This window comes from Podarcis vaucheri (assembly GCF_965113315.1).
Source record: "Podarcis vaucheri genome assembly, chromosome: 2".
In the NCBI taxonomy this organism is placed as follows: domain Eukaryota; kingdom Metazoa; phylum Chordata; class Lepidosauria; order Squamata; family Lacertidae; genus Podarcis; species Podarcis vaucheri.
In genome coordinates, this window is record NC_138760.1 from 28,732,528 (window position 1) to 28,760,223 (window position 27,696).

General features: G+C 42.3%; 1 protein-coding gene across 1 annotated transcript in view; it reads left to right on the plus strand.

The window, feature by feature from the left end:
* The first annotated feature begins 20,947 nt into the window (after positions 1–20,947).
* LOC309527607 (ABC-type organic anion transporter ABCA8-like) overlaps positions 20,948–27,696 on the plus strand; it is a 58,203-nt gene continuing 51,454 nt past the window's right edge. The window contains exons 1-3 of the mRNA XM_082214425.1: positions 20,948–21,499; positions 22,217–22,390; positions 23,366–23,466. Of these exons, the coding sequence (XP_082070551.1) occupies positions 21,343–21,499; positions 22,217–22,390; positions 23,366–23,466 (432 nt within the window). The 5' untranslated portion in view covers positions 20,948–21,342. The remainder of the gene's footprint in view (positions 21,500–22,216; positions 22,391–23,365; positions 23,467–27,696) is intronic.

Below are 27,696 nucleotides of genomic sequence, written 5' to 3' on the forward strand. Positions count from 1 at the left end.
AGAAAGAGAGAGAGAGAGAGAGAGAGAGTGTACATGGAAACGCAAGCCTTGCAATTTTAACATATCACCAGAAGGTGGCAGACTATGTGAAGACATTAAAAATGCAGTATTTTGCTGAGGCTTTTATGCAAAATCTAAAAGAGCCAGTCTTACGTCTTAAAGATCACTTCTATCCTCCTAGGAACTAAGGAAAGAGAAATATTCCTCTGTGGTTTTTCTAGGAATCTGCATTACGGTTGTGCAACATTTTTCTTTTTTTTTTAAGTACAAATGTGGCTACACAATAATGGTTTTCTTGTCAGAGGACAATAGACAAAGCTAGAAAAATTTAGGGTTTTTTTTTTGTGTGTGGAAGAGAACAAATTAGGTCCCACTGTGGAACATTCCGTTTCCATGGCCTTTTGGTTAGTAGAGCAAGCTTGCCTTCCTGATGACCCCAAAAAGATATTTTCCTCCTCCTTTCCTGTATATTCACTTCTGTCCTCACTTTCAGAAAGTTCTATTCAAAGGAAACTATTGTACAAACTTTCGGTCACTGGAATTCCACCCCCAACTGGACTGGAGTGAGGATTCAGTTGTGTGCTAGTAAGGGCCAAATCCAGGATTAATTGGTTGAAGTGATCTGGAAGCAATCGGTTTGGTTTTGGCGTGTGTAACCTTAGATGAGTTGCAAAGCCCTTCCTTAGGCCTCATTCTTACTACACTTCCCTTAATGTTTTCAAAGTTAGTGAATGTGCTAAACGGTGTGTGTGTGTGTGTGTCTTTCCCCTACTTAAAAGTTTAAAGTGAGATGTCTTTACATCTCTCCACTTCTTATATCCCTTGTACAGTGGAACTTCTTCGTTGACAAACATTTCGGAACCTGAACGCCGATAATCCAGAAGTAAATGCTACTGTTTCTGAACGCGCCTCGGAAGTCAAACGGCTTCCGCTGTGTGTTTTTCAATTTTCTGAATTGAATTTGCAGACGGCCCTTTGCGCCTCAGTTTTCAAATGTTTCGGAACTTGAACGGTCTTCCGGAACAGATTACGTTCGAGAACCGAGGTACCACTGTATTGCTAGATATTTTCCTGTAAGGTGAGATTCCTTTTCTTGCTGCTGCTATTGCTGTTGTACCATGTTATCAATCTTCCCTACCCAGGAAGGCCGTACTCTCCAACATTCCTCAGATGAAAATACAGACTTTTCTCACTCCCCTGACCCTCCTCAACCCCCCCCATTTTTGCAGAGCATTTCCTATCAAAAGGTCAAGTGCTACCACCTTCTTCTTCTTTGGCGATCACTCGTAGCCAAATAAGTTTGTCTTCCATGAACATGGTTTTAACAGTCCGTAAGTGACTGTGGAGGCCAATTCTTGATCCACACATCCTTCCACAGTGGGGACCTAGGTTTCTGGGTGGGAGTTGATCACAGTGAAGGTTTGTCAAACGTGTCTTCCTCTTAGCACGTTTCTTCCTTTTGTCCTGAGTTCGAGCGTCTTCAGAATTCATGACACCTTTAGTAAAGGCTGTTCTCCAACGCTTGCAGGCCAGTGTTTCCCAATTGTCAATGTTTATACTACATTCTTTTAGATTTGCCTTGAGAGCCTCTCTAAACCTCTTTTGTTGACCGCCGGCATTACGCTTTCCATTTTAAAGTTTGGAATAGAGTAGTTGCTTTGGAAGATGATAATCAGGCATCTGCACAACACGACTGGTCCAGTGAAGTTGATGTTGAAGAATCATTGCTTTGACACTGGTGATCTTTGCTTCTTCCAGTACACTGGCATTAGTTTGCCTGTCTTTCCAAGTGATATGTAAAAATTTTTGGAGACACCGTTGACAGAATCTTTTGAGGAGTTGGAGATGGCATTTATAAGTGGTCCATGTTTCACAAGCATACAGTTAGTTTGCTAGTAAAATAGTTTTGTAAACATGCATTTTGTATGAACATCTATTGTGAAATAGATGTTAAATACATGTTAAATCTATGCTTAAAGTTTTACGCTGAAAGTTCCTACCAGAGTTCAGCATTTTTCATGTCCTATAATGACACCACAAATTCTCCCACATTATTCAATGAAACTGAAACATGCTTAACTTTGGCCGTACAGCACTTCATTTTGTTATTTTGTCTGTAGTTTACAGGGAACAGAAGACAAACCGACAATTCAGCAATTATTTAGGACTTCAATCAATCCTTTTCAAAGTGCAGTGGCTCCAATCCAGCTACTGTTAGTCTTCAGTGGCTTCAATGGAACGTACTGTAATTACATAGTTAGCAACATTTAGCTGAATTAACACCAGAGATTTTGTTTAAACCATCCCTGTCCCCCGTCCCCCCCCCCAGTGATTGTGCCCTCTCAAATATCATCGTGGTAAAAGAAAGCAGACGTTGGGTAGATTATTAGTTATAGACTCCACTTCTCATTTCATTTATTAGACTTATTAATCACTTGTTACACAAAGGTCTCCAAGAGACAGCAGAAAAGATAAACAGTACATAATACCTTATGAGGAGGGGAAGTGGGGGCAATAATATAATACACTAATACATTAATATCATAGCCTCCAAAATTTATCTGATGAAAATAGGGATGTCCTGTTTAACAACCACAAGTTATTATTTATACCCCCCCCATATGACTGGGTTGCCCCAGCTACTCTGGGTGGCTTCCAACACGTATAAAAACATGATAAAACATTTTTTAAAAAAACCTTCCCTAGGGCTGCCTTCAGATGTCTTCAAAAGGTTGCATAGTTACTCATCTCCAGATGTTGGCCAGATGTTCCAAATCAATGGTGGGTGGGCCCAGTGTCCTCCAGGGATGGTCAATCATCTCTCCTCTCCCTTCAGGGGGATCAGTAGCACAACAAAGCCGGAGGGTGGTTCTCCACCCATACTAGCAATCGATGAAAGAAACTTTTGTAATGATTCCAAATGACAAAAGCTCTTCCTATCCAGCTGATGTAAATTGGCAGCAATGTGAGATTTATATCCAGAGTTTGGAGTTGAGGACTGAACATTGTGCATCTCTGAAAACAAAACAAAAACCAGTCCCAAAACACCTCCATAGAGACAGAATAGATTTATAAATCAAAACAGGAAATGCTGAATTCCTGTCCCAACGGTTGCATAATTCCTCCTGAACACATGGCAGATGCCCTTAAATGGACTAGAGGACCGTTCTTACGTTCTTAAAACTAACATTGTCTTTGACGCACCATTTTCATCTGGGGATAAGGCCAGAGAAACGCTAACCATAAAGGAAATGGAGGTTGGGGTGGGAGGGGGAGAATGAATGGAAAACACTAATGCCAGGGATAAAACAGAGAGGTGGGAAAGCCAGTGTGGTGTAGTGGTTAAGAGCGGTAGACTTGTAATTTGGTGAACCAGGTTCGCTTCCCCGCTCCTCCACATGCAGCTGCTGGGTGACCTTGGGCTAGTCACACTTCTCTGAAGCCTCTCAGCCTCACTCACCTCACAGAGTGTTTGTTGTGGGGGAGGAAGGGAAAGGAGATTGTTAGCCGCTTTGAGACTCCTTAGGGTAGTGATAAAGTGGGATATCAAATCCAAACTCTTCTTCTCTTCTTCAAAAGTGCACCAAACAAATATTGTTACAAACATCTGCCCTTCGCTTTGCCGAGTGGTAGCAAGAGTTTCCAGGCACCCACACAGAGTCTGTGTTCCTTTGGAGAATTGATTCTCCTCCCCTCCTTTAATCCTCACAACAACCCTTTGAGGTGGGTGAGAGAGAGAGAGAGAAAGAGAGAGAGAGACTGGCTTAAGATCACCCAGTGAGCTTCATGCCCTAGTGGGGATTTGAACCCTGGTCTCTCCTAGGTCCTAGTAAAACGCTCTAACCAGTATACCACACTGCCTCACTTCCCTCCCCTTGTTTTATAGGAAGCTTGTTCTATTGTCCCAGCTTCAACCTCCACATAAAACAGCTCCGACTGAAGAACAAAATATTTATTGTATATCTATCTGACTGACCTATACTGCCCGTCTGGACTTCAAACAACAGGATGTTCCATAGAGGAGTTTTGTTTTGTTTGCCTTCTACTTTTCTCATCCTGTCCCAGAGCAACACCATATGGAGGTGGCTGGCTACTCTTTCTTCCCTCCACCCTTCTGGCTGAGGCAAGAAAAGAAAAAAGTTTTCAACTCGGTCATGAAAACCCCCAAAAACCTTCCACCCACAGCTCTAACTGAATGGCTATGTGCAGTATAAGGTTCTAATTTCATTTTTCCAGCAGTTTTCACCCATCTAAATGTTTATTGGATTATCACTTTCAACGGCCCTATATTATAATGAATATTTGATTCAAGAACCACAATTAATCAGAGAGTTTATAAAGATGTTACTACAGGGTCAGGTTGACTTGACATCTGAAGAGGTTCTAACAACTTTGGAAGAAAGAAGAGGCCTGCTTTCTTTTAGTATTTTTAGGTTAGAGGAGCAAGTTTTAATTCATAAACACACCTCTTTAAGAAAAGAGAATAAGTGTGAAATTTTGTTCACCAGTCATATAGATAAAGGCACCCTTGCGAAATTTTATGATCAAGCTTAGATCAGATTCCAGATGCATACATGAAAAAAAAAATGGGAGAAAGAATTATCAGGTGTAATACTGAGGGAAGAATGGAAATGTATTTGGGACAATATCCCGTTTAAACTGATGGCAGAAAATTCAAAGGAAAATTGTTGTAAGACTCTCTAAAAATGCTAAATGTGATCTAATATGCAGGCTTAGCGTTTATACTTGCTGGAGATGTGGTTCAGTCAAAGCTGATTTTATACACATCTTTTGGAACTGTCTCAAAGTATGAGCCTTTACAAAATCTGTGCAGACTAATATGTCAGGATGTCTCATGAACTTTAGAACCTAAAGTTTTCCTGCTTGGTTATCTGAAGGATATTATTTTGGAAAATGATTTAGAAATAGTAATCAATCTTAAAACAGCTGCAAAACGAATGATTGCTAAGAAGTGGGGGGAAAGTATATCCCTTTACAGAATCTGAGTGGATAGAGAAAAATATGGTCTTATTGTAACACTGATTAAGTTAACATATTAGAAAAGAATATGCGGAAACCAACCCAATAAGCATATGGAAAAACACTACAATTCCATGTAATGTTCTGGAATAACATGCTTGATGATGTTGAACCTTAAAGAGTGGAACAGGATCAAATATAAAGAACTTGGAGAAGTGAAAAAATGCAGTAGGAGCAGGAAGGAAGAAATGGTCATAAGAGTCAGGGGTAAAAAAAGGAAAAGGAAATTATTGTGAATAATTGATGCATATTATTAGCTTTGTGTACCTTGACACATATTATACAGACAAACCTTGGTTGTCGAATGTAATCCATTCCGGAAGACTGTTTGACTTCCGAAATGTTCGACAACAGAGGATCAAAGGGCGGTCAGCAAAGGCAATGGAGAGAACAAGAAAGAAAAAAACCTCCCCAGAAGCTGTTTGGCTTCCGAAAATTGTTCAGAAACCAGAGCAGTTACTTCCGGGTTTTCAGCATTCCAGAGAAAAAACATACGATAACGGAGGCATTTGGGAAGCGAGCTTTGACTGTACCTGTGACCATTTACCGGTAATTAGATGGAATACTGAAAGGTAAAACCAGTGCTTTTTTCTGGGGGTAGGCAGGGGTACGCTTACCTGTAAACGTTTTGTGAATTTAAGTTTGGCCTCATTGAGGAGCAGTATATCAATATGAGTAGGAAAATGAGAGTACCCCATAACATATTTTTAAAGAAAAAAAGCACTGGGTAAAACCATCTCTTTTCATTTTCTTTCCTGGATAAAAACTCACTCTCAGTTGTGGGTCTCAGGACTCTTTCCTTTTGCATATTGGTGTGGATTAGCTCTGGTGAACATTTCTCTGCATTGTGTTCTGTTTGCTCTTATGCTTTGGCAATGGTTTCCTCTGTTAGCCATTGTGGGACCTCCTGGAAATACCTCCTTATTTTATTTTTATTTTTTTATTTTGTAAGTACAGTGGTACCTCGGGTTAATTACTTAATTCGTTCTGGAGGTCTGTTCTTAACTTGAAACTGTTCTTAACCTGAAGCACCACTTTAGCTAATGGGGCCTCCTGCTGCCGCCGCGCCGCCAGAGCACGATTTCTGTTCTCATCCTGAAGCAAAGTTCTTAACCTGAAGTTAGCGGAGTCTGTAACCTGAAGCGTATGTAACCTGAAGCGTAATGTAACCTGAGGTACCACTGTATGACTATTTTCCTGCAGTAAAGGAGTGGATTCCTGGATTGGTTAGCCCTCCCACTCATTCCATTAGGCACTGTAGCATTACAGCATTCTTAATATTCTCTCTTTCAAATTGTATCTTGCTAAAAATTCTTTTTAATAGAAACACATTTTGGCACAAATTGAAAGATTGACTGATTAATAAGTAAAAAAGAAAATGATGGTAAGATGGTGCCCACCACAAAAGCTATACAGTGGTACCTCTGGATGCGAATGGGATCCGTTCCGGAGCCCCATTCGCATCCGGAGCAGAACGTGACCCTCATCTGCGTGGGTTGTGATTCGCCGCTTCTGTGCATGTGCGTGACATAATTTTGAGCGTTTGTGCATGCGCGAGCGGCGAAACCCGGAAGTAACGCATTCCGTTACTTCTGGGTCGCCGAGGAGCGTAACCTGAAAACGCTCAACCTGAAGCAACTTTAACCCGAGGTATTACTGTAGTGGGAGATCTGAGGCCCTAAAATGTTGCTGGACTACAACTCCCATCGTCCCTGACCACCGGCTTGGCTGAAAGGAACTAGAGTCCAACAAGGTCTGGAGGGCTTCTTTCATCGTCCCAGCACTGACCGTGATATGTGAACAAAATTCTGCCAATAAGTGAATAACAAGATGTTTATTGTGTGTTTTTCTGACCTATACTGCCTGGACTTCCAACAGCTGGATGTTCCCTACAAGACTTTTAAAAGAAGTGGGTTTTTTTGGAACTTATCCTGTCCCAGAGCAACACTGTGTTGCTGGCTGGCTATTCTTTCCTTCCTCCACCCTTTTGGGCTGAGGTAATCCTTCAAAATTGCTTAGTGTTTTCAACTCTTTTTGAAAGAAAGCTTCCATCTGCTGCTCTTCTGCCCAGTTTAAGGTTTCTAATGTCTTTTCCCTGCAGTCCCCCCCCCCCACCTTAAACTGCAAACATTTCTTGGCAGGTTGCCTCTGTGGTCAAGTCTAGATTAATGTTGGTTGTGGAGATTTGCCTTGACAATGTTTACACACGTTCACTATAAGCAAACTTACACACCAATGAAATATTTCAATAGATATTGTCCAGCAGACATTATCAAACAGTAAAAGAAAACCAATAGACTTTTAATGATGAAATCCATCTTACCCACAAGAAGTTTCCTGTTTACTCCAGTGGATGGGGGACACATTTAATCACCCTGTTTCCCCCTGCCACGCCGCTGCTGCGGTCAGCTGCATTTCCGGGGGGGGGGGGACCCCAATGTGGAAAATGCAATCGGACTACATTGCAGGGTTGTCAAAAGGTACTTCCCCTCCCAGCTCCCCTCATCCATCCAACCACATTAAAGTGCCCATTTTTTCACTGCCCAACAAGATTTGTATCACCACACAGGTATATATTAGAGTCTTAGTCCCTCCCTGTAACAAATTCTTTCAGATGTTATGATAAAATGGGAACAAGATATAGGCCACACAATTGAATTGGATAACTGGAAAGAACTATGGACAAAGAATATAAAATTTACGGCTTGTTACTTAATGAGAGAAAATCTCATGAAAACGCAATACAGGGTGGTATTGGACCCTTGTAAAGCTGGCAAAAATTAATAAAACTTATAACAAGAAATGTTGGAGGTGCAAAAATCAAGTAGGAACCTTTTACCGTATGTGGTGGGCGTGCCCAGAGATTAGAAAGTTCTGGGACACGACCTATGAGGAGATGAAAAAGTTATTAAAAATTACATTCAACAAAAAAAGGAATAATTTCTTTTGGGAATTTTGACAAACAATATCCCTAAAAAGAAAACAAGACTATTTCTTTATGTAGCATGTAGTGGCTAAGTATTGGAAGGAAGATCATATACCCACCAAAGAAGAATGGTTGTGTAAACTGTGTGAGTACTTGGAACTCGCGAAGCTGACAGATATAAGATATAAGTATAACAAGATAGTTAAAAAAGAATGGGATTATCTAAACAACTACTCGATGAACCAAGGTTCATCAGCTAAGATCTGGCTGTGTTTAGAATAACGCCGCAAAGGAAAAAAACTCCCTGATACCAAGATGAGGGATTTACTGAAATACAGACAGGTAGACTTTAATTAGAAATAATGAACTGTTATGAAGTTGGCGGAAGTTGACAACAACTATGTTTCTTTTTTTTGGAAATGTTTAGTTTATTGAAGAATGTAGGCTTCCTTTTTTCTTTTCTTTTCTTTCTAAGATTTAAATGTACTTACAAAAAGGCATATATTTATATCTCTTACTTCTTTCTTCCTTTCTGGAGTTTCTGCTTTTATTCTTTTCTTTTTTTGCTCTCTCTACATAAGTCTTTTTTGTTTGTGTATGTTTGTGAGGTTTTTTTTATAAATATTTTTATTGTTTTTTTTCCAGATAAAAAAATTATTCATCAATTTATACAGAAGAATATCAGTTACAGAAAGAAGAAAGAGAAAAGAAAAGAAAATTTGGTTATTTCATGCTTGTTCCAGTCTATCTATCGGACTTCCCCACATCTCCCTCGCAATGCATTCCCAACAATAAAAATTTCAACAAATTATAACCTTATTTCATGCGTTTCTTTTTACCTTCAAAACTTACGTTTTAGTTTAAATTACTTATTGCCAATTTACTTTAAACAGCCAATGTAATAGCTTTTCCAACCTTTAAACATTAACCCTTTCATTAATTTATTTATTTAATTTCAATATCTTCTACCCTCTTTGCTGGAGCTAATCTTTCCAATTCGTGCGAATTCTTATAGTTCATATAATTTATAAAACTTTTGCAAATAGTCTTTAAATTTTTTCCAATCCTCCTCCATTGCTTCTTCACCCAAGTCACGGATCCTGGCAGTCATCTCGGCCAGTTCCATATAGTCCATCAGCTGCGTTTGCCATTCTTCCAGTGTGGGCAGATCTTGAGTCTTCCAATGTTTTGCGATAAGAATCCTTGCTGCTGTAGTTGCATACATAAAAAACGTTCTATCCTTCTTTAACACCTTTTGGCCGACAATGCCCAAGAGGAAGGCCTCTGGTTTCTTAGGGAAGGTGTACTTAAACACCTTTTTTAACTCATTATATATCATTTCCCAGAAGGCCTTCACTTTAGGGCACGTCCACCATAGGTGAAAGAATGTCCCTTCAGCCTCTTTACACTTCCAACATCTATTGTCGGTCAGATGATATATCTTTGCTAGCTTGACTGGGGTCATGTACCACCTGTATATCATTTTCATAATGTTTTCTTTCAAGGCATTACATGCCGTAAATTTCATACCGGTGGTCCATAACCTTTCCCAGTCTTCAAACATGATGTTGTGCCCAATGTCTTGAGCCCACTTTATCATGGCCGATTTAACTGTCTCATCCTGGGTATTCCATTTAAGCAGCAAGTTATACATTCTTGATAATAACTTAGTCTTTGGTTCTAACAATTCTGTCTCTAGTTTCGATTTTTCCACCTGGAAGCCTGTTTTTTTTAATCCATCTTAAACAGCTCCTGAATTTGGGCATAATGAAACCAATCTTGCACCTTATCCTTTAGTTTTTCGTAACTCTGTAACTTCCAGTTATCTCCATTTTTTTCTATTATTTCCCCATATGTCGGCCAACCGACCTCCATATTGGGTCTTTTCCGAGCCTTGGCCTCCACTGGTGATAACCACCTCGGGGTCTTACTTTCTAGCAAGTCCTTATATTTTGTCCAGACTATAAAGATTGCTTTTCTGACAATATGGTTTTTAAACATTTTATGTGTCTTTACCTTGTCATACCACAAGTACGCATGCCATCCTAAGGAGTTGTTCAACCCTTCCAGATCTAGGACATCAGTGTTCTTAAGCAACAACCAATCTTTCATCCAGCAGAAGGCTGCAGCTTCATAATATAACCTTAAGTCTGGCAGGGCAAACCCCCCTCTTTCTTTTGCATCAGTTAGTATTTTAAACTTTATTCGGGGCTTTTTGCCCTGCCAAACAAACTTTGAAATATCCTTCTGCCACTTTCCAAAACATTCCACTCTGTCCACGATCTGTAAGGTTTGAAACAAGAACAACATCTTTGGCAAAACGTTCATTTTTATAGCTGCTATTCGGCCCAACAAGGAAAGTTTCAGTCTTGACCAAATTTCTAGATCTTTTTTAACTTCAGACCAACATTTTTCATAGTTATCTTTAAATAAATTCAAATTTTTTGAAGACAAGTTAACTCCCAGGTATTTCACTTTTTTGACCACATTTAACTCCGTTTCCCTCTGAAACCCATCTGTTTCTAAAGGTGTCAAGTTTTCCCCCAATACCTTAGTTTTTTGTTTATTCAACTTAAAACCCGCCACCCGACCAAATTCCTGAATCAGTTCTAAAACTCTTTTTGTACTAGATTCTGGCTCCTGTAAAGTCAAGACCAAGTCATCTGCAAAGGCTTTCAGTTTATATTGTTTTGCTCCGACCTGTACTCCTTGTACCTGCCGGTCCTTCCTGATCATATTCAAGAGCACCTCCAGGACAGAAATAAATAATAAGGGGGAGAGAGGGCACCCTTGCCGTGTTCCTTTTTCAATTTGAAACTCTTCTGTCACCACATTGTTCACTATCAACTTAGCTTTCTGTTCTGAGTAAATTGCCTCTAAGCCATTTTCAAACCCCCGTCCCACTCCCATCCCTTTCAAGTTCTTCTTCATAAACTTCCAGGAAATATTATCAAAGGCCTTCTCCGCATCAATAAAGATTAACACTGCTTTGGTGTTAATATTAGTTTGCAATAATTCCAAAATATCAATGATGTTTCTAGTATTGTCAGACAAATGTCTACCCGGGAGAAAGCCTGCCTGGTCCTTATGAATTACTTCATTCAATACCTTTTTAAATCTACTTGCCAAAATGTCTGCAAATATTTTGTAATCCACATTAAGGAGTGAGATGGGACGGTAGTTCTTTAGCTGAGTCTTTTCAGTTTCCACTTTGGGTATCAATGTAATGAAAGCTTCTTTCCACGTTTCCGGTGCTCTCCCTCCATCCATAATCTGGTTACAAACCTCCATTAGTGGTTGTATCAAGTAGTCTTTTAATGTCTTATAATACTTGGAGGTAAGTCCATCAGGGCCTGGAGATTTGCCCAACTGCATATTCTGAATGGCATCCTCAATTTCCTGTTGTGTTATTCTATGATTCAAGATTGATCTCTTTTCCTGAGAAAGCTCTGGTAGGCCGTTGTCTTTCAAAAATTGATCCATCTCAAACACTTCCTCGGGCCCTTGCGTGTACAATTTTTTTAAATATTTCTGGAAACACTTTCTAATTTCGCCTGGTTTCTGGATGTTTTCCCTTCAACCTCTAGATTGGTAACATAATTCAATTTTTGTCTTTTCTTCAACTGCCATGCTAGCAGTTTTCCACATTTATTTGCTGATTCAAAAGATCTTTGTTTCATTTGCTTAATTTTCCATTCCACTTCTTGGTTTATCAATTTCGTATATTGTGATTGGTAAAATTTAATTTCTCTCAAAGTCTCTTTTGATTTTGGGTCTAATCTCAATTTTTTCTCTCCATCTTTTATCTTCTCTAATATCTTGTCCTTTTTTCCATTCCAGAGTTTTTTCTTAATTGTGTTCTGTTGTATCAGAAACCCTCTCATTACAGCTTTGCTTGCGTCCCAGATTGTTCTCTTTTCCACCGAGGTGTTCAAGTTAATTTCAAAATAGTCCTTTAAAGCTTTTTGGGCCTTCTTTACAATCTCTTGATCTCTTAGCAGGTTGTTTGTGAGTTTTGATTTATGTATATGTGCAATACAATACAATCAGAGCTGTTCCGACTGGCCTTTGGTTTGGACTCAGTCTGACCCTTATGTTTCCCTCCCCTTATGGTTTTGATCTATGGGCTGCTTTTAAAACGGAACGGGTGCAAGTGCCTGCGGAATTTGAAGGGAGCGTCTTATATTCAGGTATTCTCTCTCTCTCCCCCCCGAATTTTAAAGGTGCAGCTTATATTCAGGTACGGCTTATATTCAGGCCAATACGGTAATAAATGACTAGGAAACAAATGTTATCTTTAGCAAGATAAATGACTAGGAAACAAATGTTTAACCACACAACTGGATTTTCTACCACCGCTTTGCTCCAGATGGAAGGCAGGGTGATGGCAGCAAAACTAAATCTTGGAAATAAAAAGAGGAGTAGAATCAGTCCCCCCCCCTTTGGGGGACAGTTAAGATCTATTGGTACATGACAAATCTGCCCTAGGTGCATATTTTGCAGGTGAGCCAGTGTGGTGTAGTGGTTAAGAGCGGTGGACTCATAATATGGTGAACCGGGTTCGCATCTCCGCTCCTCCACATGCAGCTGCTGGGTGACCTTGGGCTAGTCACACTTCTCTGAAGTCTCTCAGCCCCACTCACCTCACAGGAGGAAGGGAAAGGAGATTGTTAGCGGCTTTGAGACTCCTTCGGGTAGTGATAAAGCGGGATAACAAATCCAAACTCTCCTCCTCCTCACTCCAGATATGGTAAGTGAAGTGTTAAGAACTGGTAGGCTGTTGCTCATTGTGGAATAATTTACTGCCAGTTACCACTAGAGGCCAGCTGATATTAAGTGCAGTGAGACCACACATCTGGATCTCGAGTTGCTATTACCCAGCACAATCAGAAACAGCCCAGGAAAGAGACAGAGCCCATATATAGCTCTCTCAGGAAAAGCAATGTTAATTTGTGATTCTGGGTGTGTGTTTATTATCCCACTAACTCTGAATGAAGATTTCTTACTGCCTGATAGAAATCACAAGGAATATGTTATTTCCCCCCTATAGAAGGGAGGACCTAATAACCTCAAGTAGTACTCTAGATCAAACAATAACTCAGTTTTGTGGGTCTGCCAGGTAAGGTAGCTAGGTGAAAAAGAGCCCAATTAAGTTACACCTGCCCAAACTGCTTCTTATTAAAAGTGCAGAAGCCCTCTTTCTGATGTGACCACTCTGGTAGTGGATTGCGGAATAATTGCTTTATGCTGATTGATTTTAAACTTGGATATCACAATGCACTGAACCCTGCTCTCCCATGGTGATCAAGGAGTTCATTATTTACCTGGTTCCTCTGTCTCTGCTCTGCCGTTTACTTATGCTCCTTATATCATGGAGTGGTGGTAGTCTAAAATGACGTTCTTTCCAGTTATACCAAACACAAGCCATGCTTTGGGAATCTGAGACCTCTTACTGCTCAGAAATTGGAGTGCACTTAAAAGTACTCTCCCACGTTGCAATACATTGCTCCTTTTCAATTTGCTGCAGGCAGAATATATTTACAAAGCTGTTTGCCTGTGCAAAACTCTGGGGCACAGTTTTCCATCAGCGGTCCAGCTGTATGAAGAATGATTAAGTCTTGTCAGAACAAAGAAATCTCTTCAACTGTCCTGGGAGAAGATTTTCGAGGGGAGGAACTACTGGAGGACAAAAACACGAAGTTGCTGTGAATGGCCATTGCTTTTTCTGGCTGCATTTATGGACTGGAAAGAGAAAAGGCACAAAGAAGCAGAAAACGTAGTTGGAGGCTTTAGAAATCATATTCTCGACAAAGAAAATACCTTGCTGTTATTATGCAGTTTTCTTTGAATCCTTTGCTGAAGTTTTAGCCTAAATTGATTGCTTTAAGGTAAGCTTTTCAATGTTGCTTTCTCTTTGCCTCGATGTATTTTCTTGCCATTAATACCTGATGAAGCCTAGTTATTTGGGAGCAAAAAGGGAAAGAGGGGAGAATTGCTACTGAATGAATGCAAACTCACTTACTCAAAGTGCTTGGATATCAACTGATAAGTGATCTAGATATTTGAACCTATGTACCTAAACTCTGCCAGCTCATCTTGACTCATTTGTGGATTAACATTGCAGTCCTATATGCTTGTTTGGGAGTAACTCTCCTTAAACTTGGTGAGTCTTAGTTTTGAGTAAATCTGCATAGGATTGGACTTGCCAACTATCTGAAATCCTCTGCAGAGTTTGATTGGTATGCCTGTGATTTGATTTATTTAGGTCAGTCTAAAATAAATGTCTTCCTGTTGCAGCAATATCCTGACCTAGAATTTTCTTTTACCCATAGAAATATTTTAACACAATTTTGTTGTTAAAGCACTTGAGCCGTAAAACCATGGGAAAGCTAGCTTTGAAACTGCAAATGCTAAGAGTTTTACCATCCATGTGGCGGTATTAACGTTGCCATCCCAAATTAGTTTTATACAAAGCATTGCAAAGTTTTGACAGGTGTTCCTTATTAGGTTTGTTAGCAGCTTCACTTGATTTGGTAAAGCTGGTCACTGGTTTGTTTATGAATTTGATTGAAATAATATTCTCTTGAGTCATATTTCCTACCTTTTCTTCCCTGCTGTCCTAAATGGAATCTGCAGGCAGATGAATAGTTGAAGTAGACTGGTTGGACTCGCCACCTAAGAATGGGTTTGCCAGATCACGTACCCAAGATCGCCTCTGTCCCTTTAAATATTCTGACAGCTGGAGATTATGCAACCATTCTTCCCCTCACTGTGTTTCTCTCTCACTGCCTTCTGTTGGGTGAAGTCTAAGTTTATTCCTACCCCCAACAGGATTTATATATTGCTTAATTAAAAGGTAGCAGTAGGTCCAGGAATGCTTAAACATGATGAGCAGCAGAGTGGGAACATGTTTTATGGAGATCCTAACTCAACTTTGGCATGACACTAACTGGATTTCCCCTATGCACATGTTGATAAAGTTTGATTTAACCTCTTACCTCTAACATCTGTTTGTCATTAAACACATGAGGCAAAAACCAAGTGGCACCAGCCAATCAGCCAAATGGCAAAATTCTTACCGGGTCCCTGCTCCAAAACAGACGACCCCTAGACAGGCATAGCAAGGCCATAAGAACAACCCTAAATATAGGGAGAGGAGGGCGGGTGATCTGCTGCACGTCGCAAGAAAGTGAAACTCTCCAGCGACGTGCAGCAGCCAATAGCCAACCCAACTGACCAAATTTCTGCCCCAGCAACAGAGGGGCAACCAATGGGGTGTTGTGGCCATCCAAACGGTCCCGCCCCACAACAAGGAGGCAGTTTCTGGTGATCTCACCACAATAAGTGCCCTCCATGATGGAGGACCCAACCTGTCAAACCCCCCCCCCCCCATATCCAGTATGATGTTTTCATCCCTGACCATTGTCCATGATCCTTGGGGCTGGGAGTTGTAGTTCAAAATATCTGAAGAGCACCAAGTATGGAGAGGCTAGTCTGGACTCTGCATGGTATCTACACATACCCAGCTAGGAAAATCAATATATGCACAGAACATTGTGCAAATAAGTGGGAGGGTGGGTTGTGTTGCAATTTATTCCTTTGCCCAGTGCCGCACTTTGCCTAGAGTGAGTAACCTCTGACTGAACAGGCTTATTTTTTATTTTAAGCAGGCTTGAAAATGCAGGGACAACGCCAGAGGAATAGAAGTGTGTATCAACAGACAATTGCACTTTTGTGGAAAAATATAATTCTGAAATGGAGGATGAGGATGCAAAACTTTCAGGCAAGTAAAAATTGCCAATCGAGGGGAAATAAATGTTCAGCATTTCTTCTTCTGTTCTTTTTTAAAATTTAAAGTTGTGAAAATTGATTAAGCGTTTGAATACAAACAGCTAACTTGTGTGCTATATTGCCATCGCCATCGCCATTTTGTTTTACAGTGAAGTCAAGGGGAGAAGCCACTTGTAAAGTTGCAATGGAGAACTACCCTTTTCAGTTACTGTGTTAATTGCAGAAAATTTATTTGATTTGTCAGTGCATATCATTCCAAGGATGTTCTAATAAACATGCAAGAAATAGTAGGATAAATTATAGTCCACTTATTTTTTTCTTTTATTATCATTTACCTATATACCTCTTTTTGGCCCAATGTCCCAACATATTATCAGCATCAGTATCAGCATATTAAGGATGGATGGCGGCTAACAGATTGAGGTTGAATCCTGACAAGACAGAAGTACTGTTTTGGGGGGACAGGAGGCGGGTGGGTGTGGAGGATTCCCTGGTCCTGAATGGGGTAACTGTGCCCCTGAAGGACCAGGTACGCAGCCTGGGAGTCATTTTGGACTCACAGTTGTCCATGGAGGCACAGGTCAATTCTGTGTCCAGGGCTGCTGTTTATCAACTCCATCTGGTACACAGGCTGAGATCCTATCTGCCCGCAGACTGTCTTGCCAGAGTGGTGCATGCTCTAGCTATCTCCTGCTTGGACTACTGCAATGCGCTCTACGTGGGGCTACCTTTGAAGGTGACCCAGAAACTACAACTAATCCAGAATGCGGCAGCTAGACTGGTGACTGGGGGCAGCCGCTGAGACCACATAACACCGGTCTTGAAAGACCTACACTGGCTCCCAGTATGTTTCCAAGCACAATTCAAAGTGTTGGTGCTGACCTTTAAAGCCCTAAACGGCCTCGGCCTAGTATACCTGAAGGAGCGTCTCCAGCCCCATTGTTCTGCCAGGACACTGAGGTCCAGCGCCGAGGGCCTTCTGGCGGTTTCCTCACCGCAAGAAGTGAAGTTTCAGGGAACCAGGCAGAGGGCCTTCTCGGTAGTGGCACCCACCCTGTGGAATGCCCTCCCATCAGATATCAAAGAGAAAAACAACTACCAGACTTTTAGAAGACATCTGAAGGCAGCCCTGTTTCGGGAAGTTTTTAATGTTTAACAGACCATTGTTTTTTAATATTTTGTAGGAATCCGCCCAGAGTGGCTGGGGAAACCCAACCAGATGGGTGGGGTATAAATAACAAATTATTATTACTAATATTAATATTATTGTTGTTGTTGTTGTTGTTATACCGAATAACAGTCCAACAAAATATAATCAATCATAAAGACAAACAGACACTTGTATGGCTATTTGCTGTAACTGGGTGAAAGTTCACCTATGATAATTGAATGGATCCTATGAATCTGGGCCGTAGCATATATCAGAGGTTTTCAGCTGTTTTTAGTCCATGGCTCCCTTGACCAACTATATTCTTTTTGAGGCTCCGGTGGGGGAAATGTGCTCCGAGCCTCTGCAGCCCAGTTAAGTCACCCCTTGCCTGCTGCTCTTGCAGCCCCTCACCCCTTTTCAAACCCCCTCCTTTATGGTGTGTTCCTTCAGGCTCCTCCCCTCTCCCCTCTCCTTGCGAGTCCTCCAGGCAGCAGCCGCCACCGCCCCTGGTCTCTGAGCTGCCCTGCCTGCCCCAAACAGAGGTGCTTGGCCAGCCCTAGAGCCACCATTTGCCCTGGGGAGCTTGTAGCCAGGGCTGCTGCAACAAACAGCCATGCAAGCATATGCTGTGCACCCGGGGGCGGAGCGAACGTCCCAGGGGGGAGGGACAAGCATTCCCAGGGGGGCGCCGTGGCGAGCGTCCCAGGGGGTTAGATGCCCATGGGGGTGGAGCAAGCTGCACATGGCAGGGTGGGGTGGAGAGGGAACCACGTCGCTTTGCCAGCAGCCTTCGTCCCTTCCCTCTTACTTTTTTCTTTTTTGAATTTTTTAAATTCATTTTTCTTTCTCATTCATTACACACATCTCACATTCATAACATTTACTATGCAATCCCTCCTCCCTCCCCTCCTAGGCTCCCTCCAACTTCCGCTTCTGGTTTGTTTCTCCTTTCTCCCACTTTGCTGCCTCTTAAAAGAAAAAGCTACTAATAACATATTTATACAATAACTTCAAACCTAAAAATAACAATAAATACATCATATTTATGTGGGTGGCCACAGAGCCTAGGGCTTTCCAATCAGAAGGTCGGCAGTTTGAATCCCTGCGATGGGGTGAGCTCCTGTTGCTCAGTCCCTGCTCCTGCCAACCTAGCAGTTCGAAAGCACGTCAAAGTGCAAGTAGATAAATAGGTACCGCTCTGGCGGGAAGGTAAACGGTGTTTCTGTGTGCTGGTCTGGTTCACCAGAAGTGGCTTAGTCATGTTGACCACATGACCTGGAAGCTGTACGCTGGCTCCCTCAGCCAATAAAGCGAGATGAGCGCTGCAACCCCAGAGTTGGCCACGACTGGACCTGATGGTCAGGGGTCCCTTTACCTTTTCTTAATTCTTAACTTAAAGATAGCTGCAGTACTTCTCCCTTTCATCCTCTTTTCCTGTTAGCTTTAATTTGCTATTACACTGGTACCTCGGGTTAAGAACTTAATTCGTTCTGGAAGTCCATTCTTAACCTGAAGCTGTTCTTAACCTGAGGTACCACTTTGGCTAATGGGGCCTCCTGCCGCCGCCACGCTGCCACGTGATTTCTGTTCTCATCCTGAAGCAAAGTTCTTAACCCGAGGTACTATTTCTGGGTTAGTGGAGTCTGTAACCTGAAGTGTCTGTAACCTGAAGCGTCTGTAACCCGAGGTACCACTGTAATGAAAAAGCTCTGTTCAGTATAGCATTGCTACTGTGATAAGCACTGTCAATATATTCTTACATTTAAAAGACATGGTTCTAATTGTGCTTTTGCAAAAAAAAATTTAAAAGATGGGGGGAGACGTATTTCTCTCTTTAAACTATCCTGGCTGGAACAGCAAAAAGTTGGCAGAATTTTTAAGGGGTTACATAAGTGTAGTAAGTTGATTTTGGAATACACCACCATGGCTCCAATTCAAGTCAGGCTTGTATTTCACACAAACAAAGGCCTTTCCAAAAATCAGACAAGTTCAATGGTATGCAAATACTGCAAATACTACTTATATAAAATAGATTTTTTAAAAGCTTTTTTTAAAAAACAAACAAACAGGCAACATCAAAGGATTAGGAAAAACAACTATGAGTAATCAAATAAACATCAGAGCATCATTGTGCCTTGAAAACTCTTTCACCCAGATCCTTACGGAAGTCAGTACAAAAAAAAGAGATACCTTATAAGTCATTAAAAGGTCTGCCAACAGAAAACAAATCTTTTCTTTGATGGATTCTGAATGTAATCCCAATAAATTCTACACATTTAAAATGCAGTTCCAGGTACAAAGGACAAAATAAAATGTAGTGTGGAAGATCTTCTATCCACATATTCCCCCAAATACATCTATGCTACGCCGGGAAAATCTGATAATCTTGGCCGTCAGTCATAGCCAATGAAAACATCTGGAAACTGAGAGCTGTAAAGGCTTGCTTGAGTCTAGGAAAACTAGGATTAATCAAACAGGAAGATCTGTAATGGTCATTTTAAAACTGTCAAACCCACACAGCTATACTTCCCCTTTACATCTGCAGGTGAGGCAGTAGAAGTGCTGGACTAGTGCCTTGCTTTGGTAATATACTGGATTACTGAGGCTCAATCCAGATAAGACTGAGGCACTGTTAGTGGGTGGTTCCTTAGATTAGATGAATGGGAGGCTGCCTGCTCTTGATGGAACTATACATCCTCTGAAGGAGCAGGTACACAGCTTGAGGATCCACTGCTGTCACCTGAGGCTCAGGTGGTCTTGGTGGCATGGGGTGCCTTCCATCAGCTTAAGATGGTGGCCCATCTGGACCAGGATATTTCATAGAATCATAGAATCATAGAGTTGGAAGAGACCACAAGGGCCATCGAGTCCAACCCCCTGCCAAGCAGGAAACACCATCAGAGCACTCCTGACATATGGTTGTCAAGCCTCTGCTTAAAGACCTCCAAAGAAGGAGACTCCACCACACTCCTTGGCAGCAAATTCCACTGTCAAACAGCTCTTACTGTCAGGAAGTTCTTCCTAATGTTTAGGTGGAATCTTCTTTCTTGTAGTTTGGATCCATTGCTCCGTGTCCGCTTCTCTGGAGCAGCAGAAAACAACCTTTCTCCCTCCTCTATGTGACATCCTTTTATATATTTGAACATGGCTATCATATCACCCCTTTCTCTGCTCTAGGTTAGATTACTACAATATGTTATACCCGGGGCTGCTTCTGAAGTTGGTTCCGAAACTTCAGCTGGTGCAGAATTCAGTGGCTCACTGGGGCAAGAAGGTTTCCGCATATAAAGCCATTCCTGGTCCAACTGCTCTGGCTGCCAATTAGTTTCTGGGCCCAAATTCAAAGTGCTGGTTTTGACCTATAAAAGCTTTATATGGCTCAAGACCGCAATACCTCAAGCACTGCCTCTCCCCATATGAACTGACCCGGACCCTGTGATCATCATTTGAGGCCTGTCTTTGTGTGTCTCAAGAGGTCTGTAGGGTGGCAGTATGAGAACAAGCCATTTCTGCAGTGGCTGCCCACTTGTAGAAAGCTCTCCCCAGGGAGGCTCACCTGAGGAGCTGGCATGGAGCCCAAAAGATCACAATTTTCCCGAGCAATGCAAGGGAGGTATTGGAGGCCCATAACGCTTTCTCTGGAACAAAGGTGTAGGACCCCAGAATACAATGCTCATGTTTCACATGTTTTCTGTGCAGACGTTTGCCCATGCTTTTCCGAGCAGAAAAAGCTTCAGCTCCATTTTTCTAGCTCTTCAAGGAGCGACCCCACCTTTATGGGCAAATCCAATCTATTTGTGGGGGTTATAGATATGTGCATATTCGTGCACATGTGTACAAGAATGCTTGTGTTCAACAGGGGCATGGGGCATTCCTTCATCCCCTTTTCACTATATATGGAAATGGGGATGCAGGTGGCGCTGTGGTCTAAACAACAACTGAGCCTCTTGGGTTTGCTGATCGGAAGGTCGGTGGCTCGAATCCCCGCGACGGGGTGAGCTCCCGTTGCTCTGTCCCTGCTCCTGCCAACCTAGCAGTTCAAAAGCATACTAGTGCAAGTAGATAAACAGGTACTGCTGTGGCGGGAAGGTGAACGGCGTTTCCGTGCACTGCTCTGGTTTTCCAGTAGCGGTTTAGTCATGCAGGCCACATGACCCGGAAAACTGTGCACAAACGCCGGCTCCCTTGGCCTGAAAGCGAGATCAGCGCTGCAACCCCATAGTCACCTTTCACTGGACTTAACCATCCAGGGGTCCTTTACCTTTACCTTTACCTTTACCTTTATATATGGAACCATAGGAACCCATAGGAACAAAAACATTCTCATAGCTTAAAACATCCAATGTATTGTTCTAGTCAGTGACTTGTTTGTTATTTCTAGGAGTGGTTCTCGGCGTTGGTTCTCCTCCTCACAATTTACCTAACAACAGCGTGGATGTACTTTGAGCCAGCTCATGAAATACCTCAGGCATTCCTTGGTCAACTAGATGATCCTTCCTTCAATTATACAGAACTTAGAATCATGTATACTCCAAGAACAAAGATGGCAATGGAAATCATGGAGAAAGTAAAAACCACCTCTGTCATGAAAGGTATATACTATCTATTAAAACATTTTGCTACGTTATTTCTTTAGTAAGGCTTAAGTTAAAAATGGATGAGCTCTGGAGGCTGTTTTTTATGACAGGAGTGTGATCTAGAAGAGATAGGCAAATAATGAGTGTCTTTGTCCATGTGCAGAGTACCCTTTTGTCCCCCCAGAGTAAATAAAGCAGAGGGTTCCCCGTCAAACAGCCCTTTTCAGGCAGGATTGAGACCTCTTCTGAGGAATCAAGCCATCTGTCAACAGCAGAACAGTGTTTCTTCAACTGGGGACAGGGGACCACCAGAGAACCCCAGTGTTTTGGCCTCCCTGGCTGCACCTTTTTGGGCGGGGGAGTGGGTAACTTTGGCAGCTTCCCATAGGCATGCAAGAGGGAGGTGGTTAGGGAGTGAGATTGCAGCATGCAAAGTTGTCTGTGGTTTCCTTATCCTAAGCCAGGCATAGGCAAATTCGGCCCTCCAGATGTTTTGGGACTACAATTCCCATCATTCCTGACCACTGGTCCTGTTAGCTAGGGATCATGGGAGTTGTAGTCCCAAAACATATGGAGCGCCGAGTTTGTCCTAAGCGCTATAATCTTGTGAGATGCCCATGTCATAATGATACACTTGAATTGCTTGCAGCCTCTATACAAGAAGCCATTTCTCTCACTCAGTCTCTCTGTATGGAGGCTCACATAGTAACTGCAATTTTTTTTGAACTAAAGGTATAAGAGTAGAACCGGTAGAAGATGAAAATGCAATGGAAGCCGCGCAAAAGAATGAATATGATGATGATGACTATGAATATGTTGGAGTTATTTTTCAGGACGACACTTCTTATCGACTCAGATTTTCTTATCCTAGAGTGGTTTCTCCAAGCGCTAATGTTGAAGAAATCGGTAAATCCAATATGCCTTTGTATTTACATTTCATTTCTTAGATATTCATAGGTGTACTGTGCAATCGGGTGCAGATCTGGACCCACATATTAAGTTAATAAAGATGAGTAATCTTTTAATGTAGAATGGACACCTGCATATCTATCCTATACATAGACCTAAAGGTACAGGTAAAGGGATCCCTGACCATTAGGTCCAGTTGCGGACGACTCTGGAGTTGCGGCGCTCATCTCGCTTTACTGGCCGATTACTGTTACACAGCTTCCGGGTCATGTGGCCAGCATGACTAAGCCACTTCTGGCAAACCAGAGCAGCGCACGGAAACGCCGTTTACCTTCCCAATGGAGCAGTACCTACCGGTATTTATCTACTTGCACTTTGACGTGCTTTCGAAGTGCTAGGTTGGCAGGAGCAGGGACTGAGCAACGGAAGCTCACCCCGTCGCGGTGATTCAAACCACCAACCTTCTGACCGGCAAGTCCTAGGATCTGTGGTTTAACCCACAGTGCCACCTGCGTCCCTATATATAGACCTATACATAATTAAATACTTCAGCTCCTTTTTCTTCATGTAGGAAGATATTTAAAGTAGTCATGCACACATATTCATCTACCTGCTCCTCTCCTCTGTCCCTGCTCTGAGCATGCATAACTTTTAGGCCAGAACCCTGTGGAATAGGAGGTGATAAAGCATTTCTAACATATATGTCCTACTTCAGAAATGAGACCAGATAATTCAGAACGTCAAAATCCGAAGAAAATTTCAGATTACGATACTTTTGGAAAGCTTTTAAATTATGTTCCTTCAGACCTTTCATAGGATTTACCAAGCAAAGAATCTTTTAGAACATTTGATATTCCCTTCTGATTAAATCTGGTTTAATTACCGTACATTTTCAATGCTTCCATAACTGTAGGGAACCTAATAGAATGTGCATATAACACACTGTCCATGTCTTCATCTTCTTGTTTGTAGATTACTGTTTCAACTATACATCAGACTATTGTAAAAATCCAAAATACTGGTTTCAAGGATTTCTATCACTGCAGTCCAGCATTGACAGTGCTATTATTGAAGTAAGTAGTGTTATTTTATTATTTGAGGCATACACTGCTGTATCATATTAGTCTCCCTATCAAGATATATATTAAATGTAATATAAAAATGTGGAAGTCTGACAACAAAGTTAACCCAAGCCCAGCCTTAAGTCTGAGTTGCTTCCTTGACAATACAACAGCTCCAGGCTCCAGCTTTCTGTATATATGGGGAAATAGACCTTCTGCAACACAAGTACACACTTGAAGAAACACATCTGGACTGTGCATTAATAAATGAGTAGCAACTGTACACTTGAGTACCATTAAAAACTGTTTACTTTCCCTCTTGCATATTCACCATCAGGAAGGTGTCCTGATCATGCCAGGTGAGTCTCCATTTTCAGGGAAAGGGTGGAGTAACCCCATCCAGAACCAGGTCGAAAGGACACTGGGATCAGAAACACAAGGGAAATCTCAATCCAGAAACAAGCAACAGTTCATAACAAGGTAGGGCAGATTAAGTGAAACACGCAGTTCATAAGCATCTGGAAAATGAAAGACACAAATTGTTTTAGCAGCGCCCAGACCTCAGCTGAGTCAGTGATGGGGAATCTGTGGTCCACTGATTGTTGTTAGCTTCCAACTTGTATCAACCCCGCATGGCTAAAGATGAGGGAAGACAGGAGCTGAAATTCAGCAACATCTCAAGGGTCATAGGTCCTCCATCCCTGAGGCTTATATAGTCTAGTCCAGAGGGTCCCAAACTTATTTGGCCTACTGCCCCCTGGAAATCTACCTTCTTTAATCAAACAAACAGAAAGATGCAGTGATAAATTTGCCTTCTTTTATGCATCTATATTTCTACCTACGTCCTACAACACAGTAAAGAAAGATGCTGTTGTACATAAGACACCTTGAAGCTTGACGTTATAAATAGGCAAGCAAGCAAGCAAGCTGTGATCCACTTCCTGGGCCTGGGTGAAGCTGGAGAGGGTTCACTGAAGCCTGGGAAAACCCCTTGCCTCCAGCACAATCGCCGGATCCAGGGGAGGCATTGTTGCCATCCCACGACTGTGCCCAACCTGGCGATAAGCGTCATTGCACAACAGATGAAACCTGTATGAATGATTTTTCAGAATTTTCTCCTCTTCTTTCTTTATGCTTCCACTGCTCCCATATAGAATCATAGAATCATAGAGTTGGAAGAGACCACAAGGGCCATCGAGTCCAACCCCCTGCCAAGCAGGAAACACCATCAGAGCACTCCTGACATATGGTTGTCAAGCCTCTGCTTAAAGACCTCCAAAGTAGGAGACTCCACCACACTCCTTGGCAGCAAATTCCACTGTCGAACAGCTCTTACTGTCAGGAAGTTCTTCCTAATGTTTAGGTGGAATCTTCTTTCTTGTAGTTTGGATCCATTGCTCCGTGTCCGCTTCTCTGGAGCAGCAGAAAACAACCTTTCTCCCTCCTCTATGTGACATCCTTTTATATATTTGAACATGGCTATCATATCACCCCTTAACCTCCTCTTCTCCAGGCTAAACATGCCCAGCTCCCTTAGCCGTTCCTCATAAGGCATCGTTTCCAGGCCTTTGACCATTTTGGTTGCCCTCCTCTGGACACGTTCCAGTTTGTCAGTGTCCTTCTTGAACTGTGGTGCCCAGAACTGGACACAGTACTCCAGGTGAGGTCTGACCAGAGCAGAATACAGTGGCACTATTACTTCCCTTGATCTAGATGCTATACTCCTATTGATGCATCCCAGAATTGCATTGGCTTTTTTAGCTGCCGCGTCACACTGTTGGCTCATATTTTTATTCAATACCCCCCCAATTGCAGCAGAGGCTTCTACTGCCCCCCTGGATTGTCCCAGTGCCCCCCAGGGGGTGGTATTTGTTATACAGTGGTGCCTTGCAAGATGAAATCCATTCCGCGAGTCTCTTCGTCTAGCGGTTTTTTCGTCTTGCGAAGCAACCCTATTAGCGGATTAGCGCTATTAGCGGTTTAGCGGCTATTAAAGGCTTAGCGGCTATTAACGGCTTAGCGGATTAGCGGCTAAAAGGCTATTAGCGGCTTAGAAAAGGGGGGGAGCGGAAAAAAATCGGAACACTCGCAAGACGTTTTCATCTTGCAAAGCAAGCCCATAGGGAAAATCGTCTTGCAAAGCAGCTCAAAAACGGAAAACCCTTTTGTCTAGCAGGTTTTCCGTCTTGCGAGGCATTCGTCTTGCGGGGCACCACTGTATACTGAAGTTCTCACCCTGGGCGAGCAAGGGGATACTGTAGATAGTTATGCAAATAAGGGATCGAAAGTGACATTCAGTGATTGGATAGTTTTAGAAAATTGTTACAGTTACATTGTACTGGAACTCTATATAAGCAGGCTGACTGAACCCTTCAGTTCAGTTCTGTCCTGGCCTGTGAATAAACAAGAGCTGTTTGAAGAATCGCTGTGTCACTTCCGGGTTGGCGTGAACAGCTAATGGCGGATTCCCTCTGAGCTCCGGAGGGAATCGGCTCCGCTGGGGACGGGTCTTGCCGCGGCGGCGACGCGGGGACCCTCAAAAACCGCAGGCGCGAATGCCTGCGGACCTGGTGACTCGGTGGGCACCTTAAGCGCCCCCGACTCATGAAGAGCCTTTTTAAAGGCTGCGGAGAGGGTACGGGGAGCGGTGTGGTGCTGGGAGTAGACCGCTATCCCAGCGGAGCGGAGCCGCGTGCCATGGCTGAAGAGCGCTGACTTCTTTCCTTAAATTCAGACTTTTTTTGTGCAACCCCCCCCCTCCCGGGCCCGGGAGCGTCCTGCCTCTGAGCCTGTTGAAGAGGAAAGGAGTTTGACAGCTGTCAAAGCTGTCAAACGGGTAATTTAAAGTAAAAAAGATTGCTACCTAAGATCCCCCTGGACTAAATGCGATACAATTGAATTAAAGTTGTTGGAAACAAAGAAACCTACGAGGCAGAGGGTTGTTGGAAAAGGATTACTAACTAACCAGATTCCCTCTAGGGGGAATTCTGAGACATTACAATGGCTATGGATGGAAAGTTACTAGCAGAGATAGAAAGAATGTTTTATCTTGTTGGAATTTTACAAGAGCAGAGTCTGACTATGAACAAACAACTTATGACCTTGACTTCTGGAACAAACAGCTCTGCTGAATGTACTGAGGATTTGAATGAGAAAGTATCCACAGCTGAACTGGAAGAGATATCTCAAGAATTCAAGACTAAACAAGGAGAGGAGAAAGTACAGATGGAAAGTACCAACCAAAAAGCTACATTAGTGGACTACAAACAAGAAGTCCCTTGGATCACATGGATTACAAATCTGTGAAAGATGCGAAAGATGAAGGAGGAGGCCCCTGGAGCACTCGGAATACAGGAACTTAAAATAAAGAAAAAATATGAATGGGGCCTCCACTTTGAAGATGAAGGGTTTGTGGATCTTTTGCAGCAATGGCTTCTAAGTACTCTTATGGGAAGAAAATTTGGTTTGAATGGGACAGAACTTCTTCGAGATTTGCTGACAAACATAAAGGATTACCAACAAGACCGGCGGAGAGGGACTGAAAGAGATTTGAAAGCCTCGGACGTGAGGAACCCAGGCTAAGAACTGTCATTATGGACATGTATTTGGGAAGGGACGGTAACCGGGGATGGGAGGGAGGGAGAAAACAGAACCCTAAAAACTCTTAGGACTTTTGGGTTTAGTTATTATGATCTTTATCTAATATAAATTGGGAAATCGATGGAAGGGAAACTGAGTCCAACTTAGGAAAGAATTTAAATTTTTGATAAAAAATGTTATTTTAAGATGGTAAAGAGGAGAAATAATAACTTGCTGACATAATTATGGAAATTGGGATGCATGAAGGGGGGTGCGGGGAAGTCAAGGAACAAGGTTAAGAAAATAAGATTTCTGAAATTATACATGTTTTTGTTTTTGTCTATTTGTGTGTGTTATGTCTTTATAAAATCTGAAAAAGCAATAAAAATCTCTATTAAAAAAAAAGAATCGCTGTGTCGTCTGATATGTTCACCCACAACCTAACAGTATTGCCCACTTTGGGAAACACTGGTCTAGTCTGACAAACTTCACCCAGGCCCAGCTGCAAGCACTTAGCCTGCTCTCCAGGAGCTTTTTACTGTCAACGAGTCCCTTATAGTTTTATTAAGCTGGGCTCTCTGTCACAAGACCTTTTGCTTTGTGACTGCCCAAGCCTAGATTTTCTTGCATCTATGTATTCTAGGGCTAGGAGGCAATTCAACT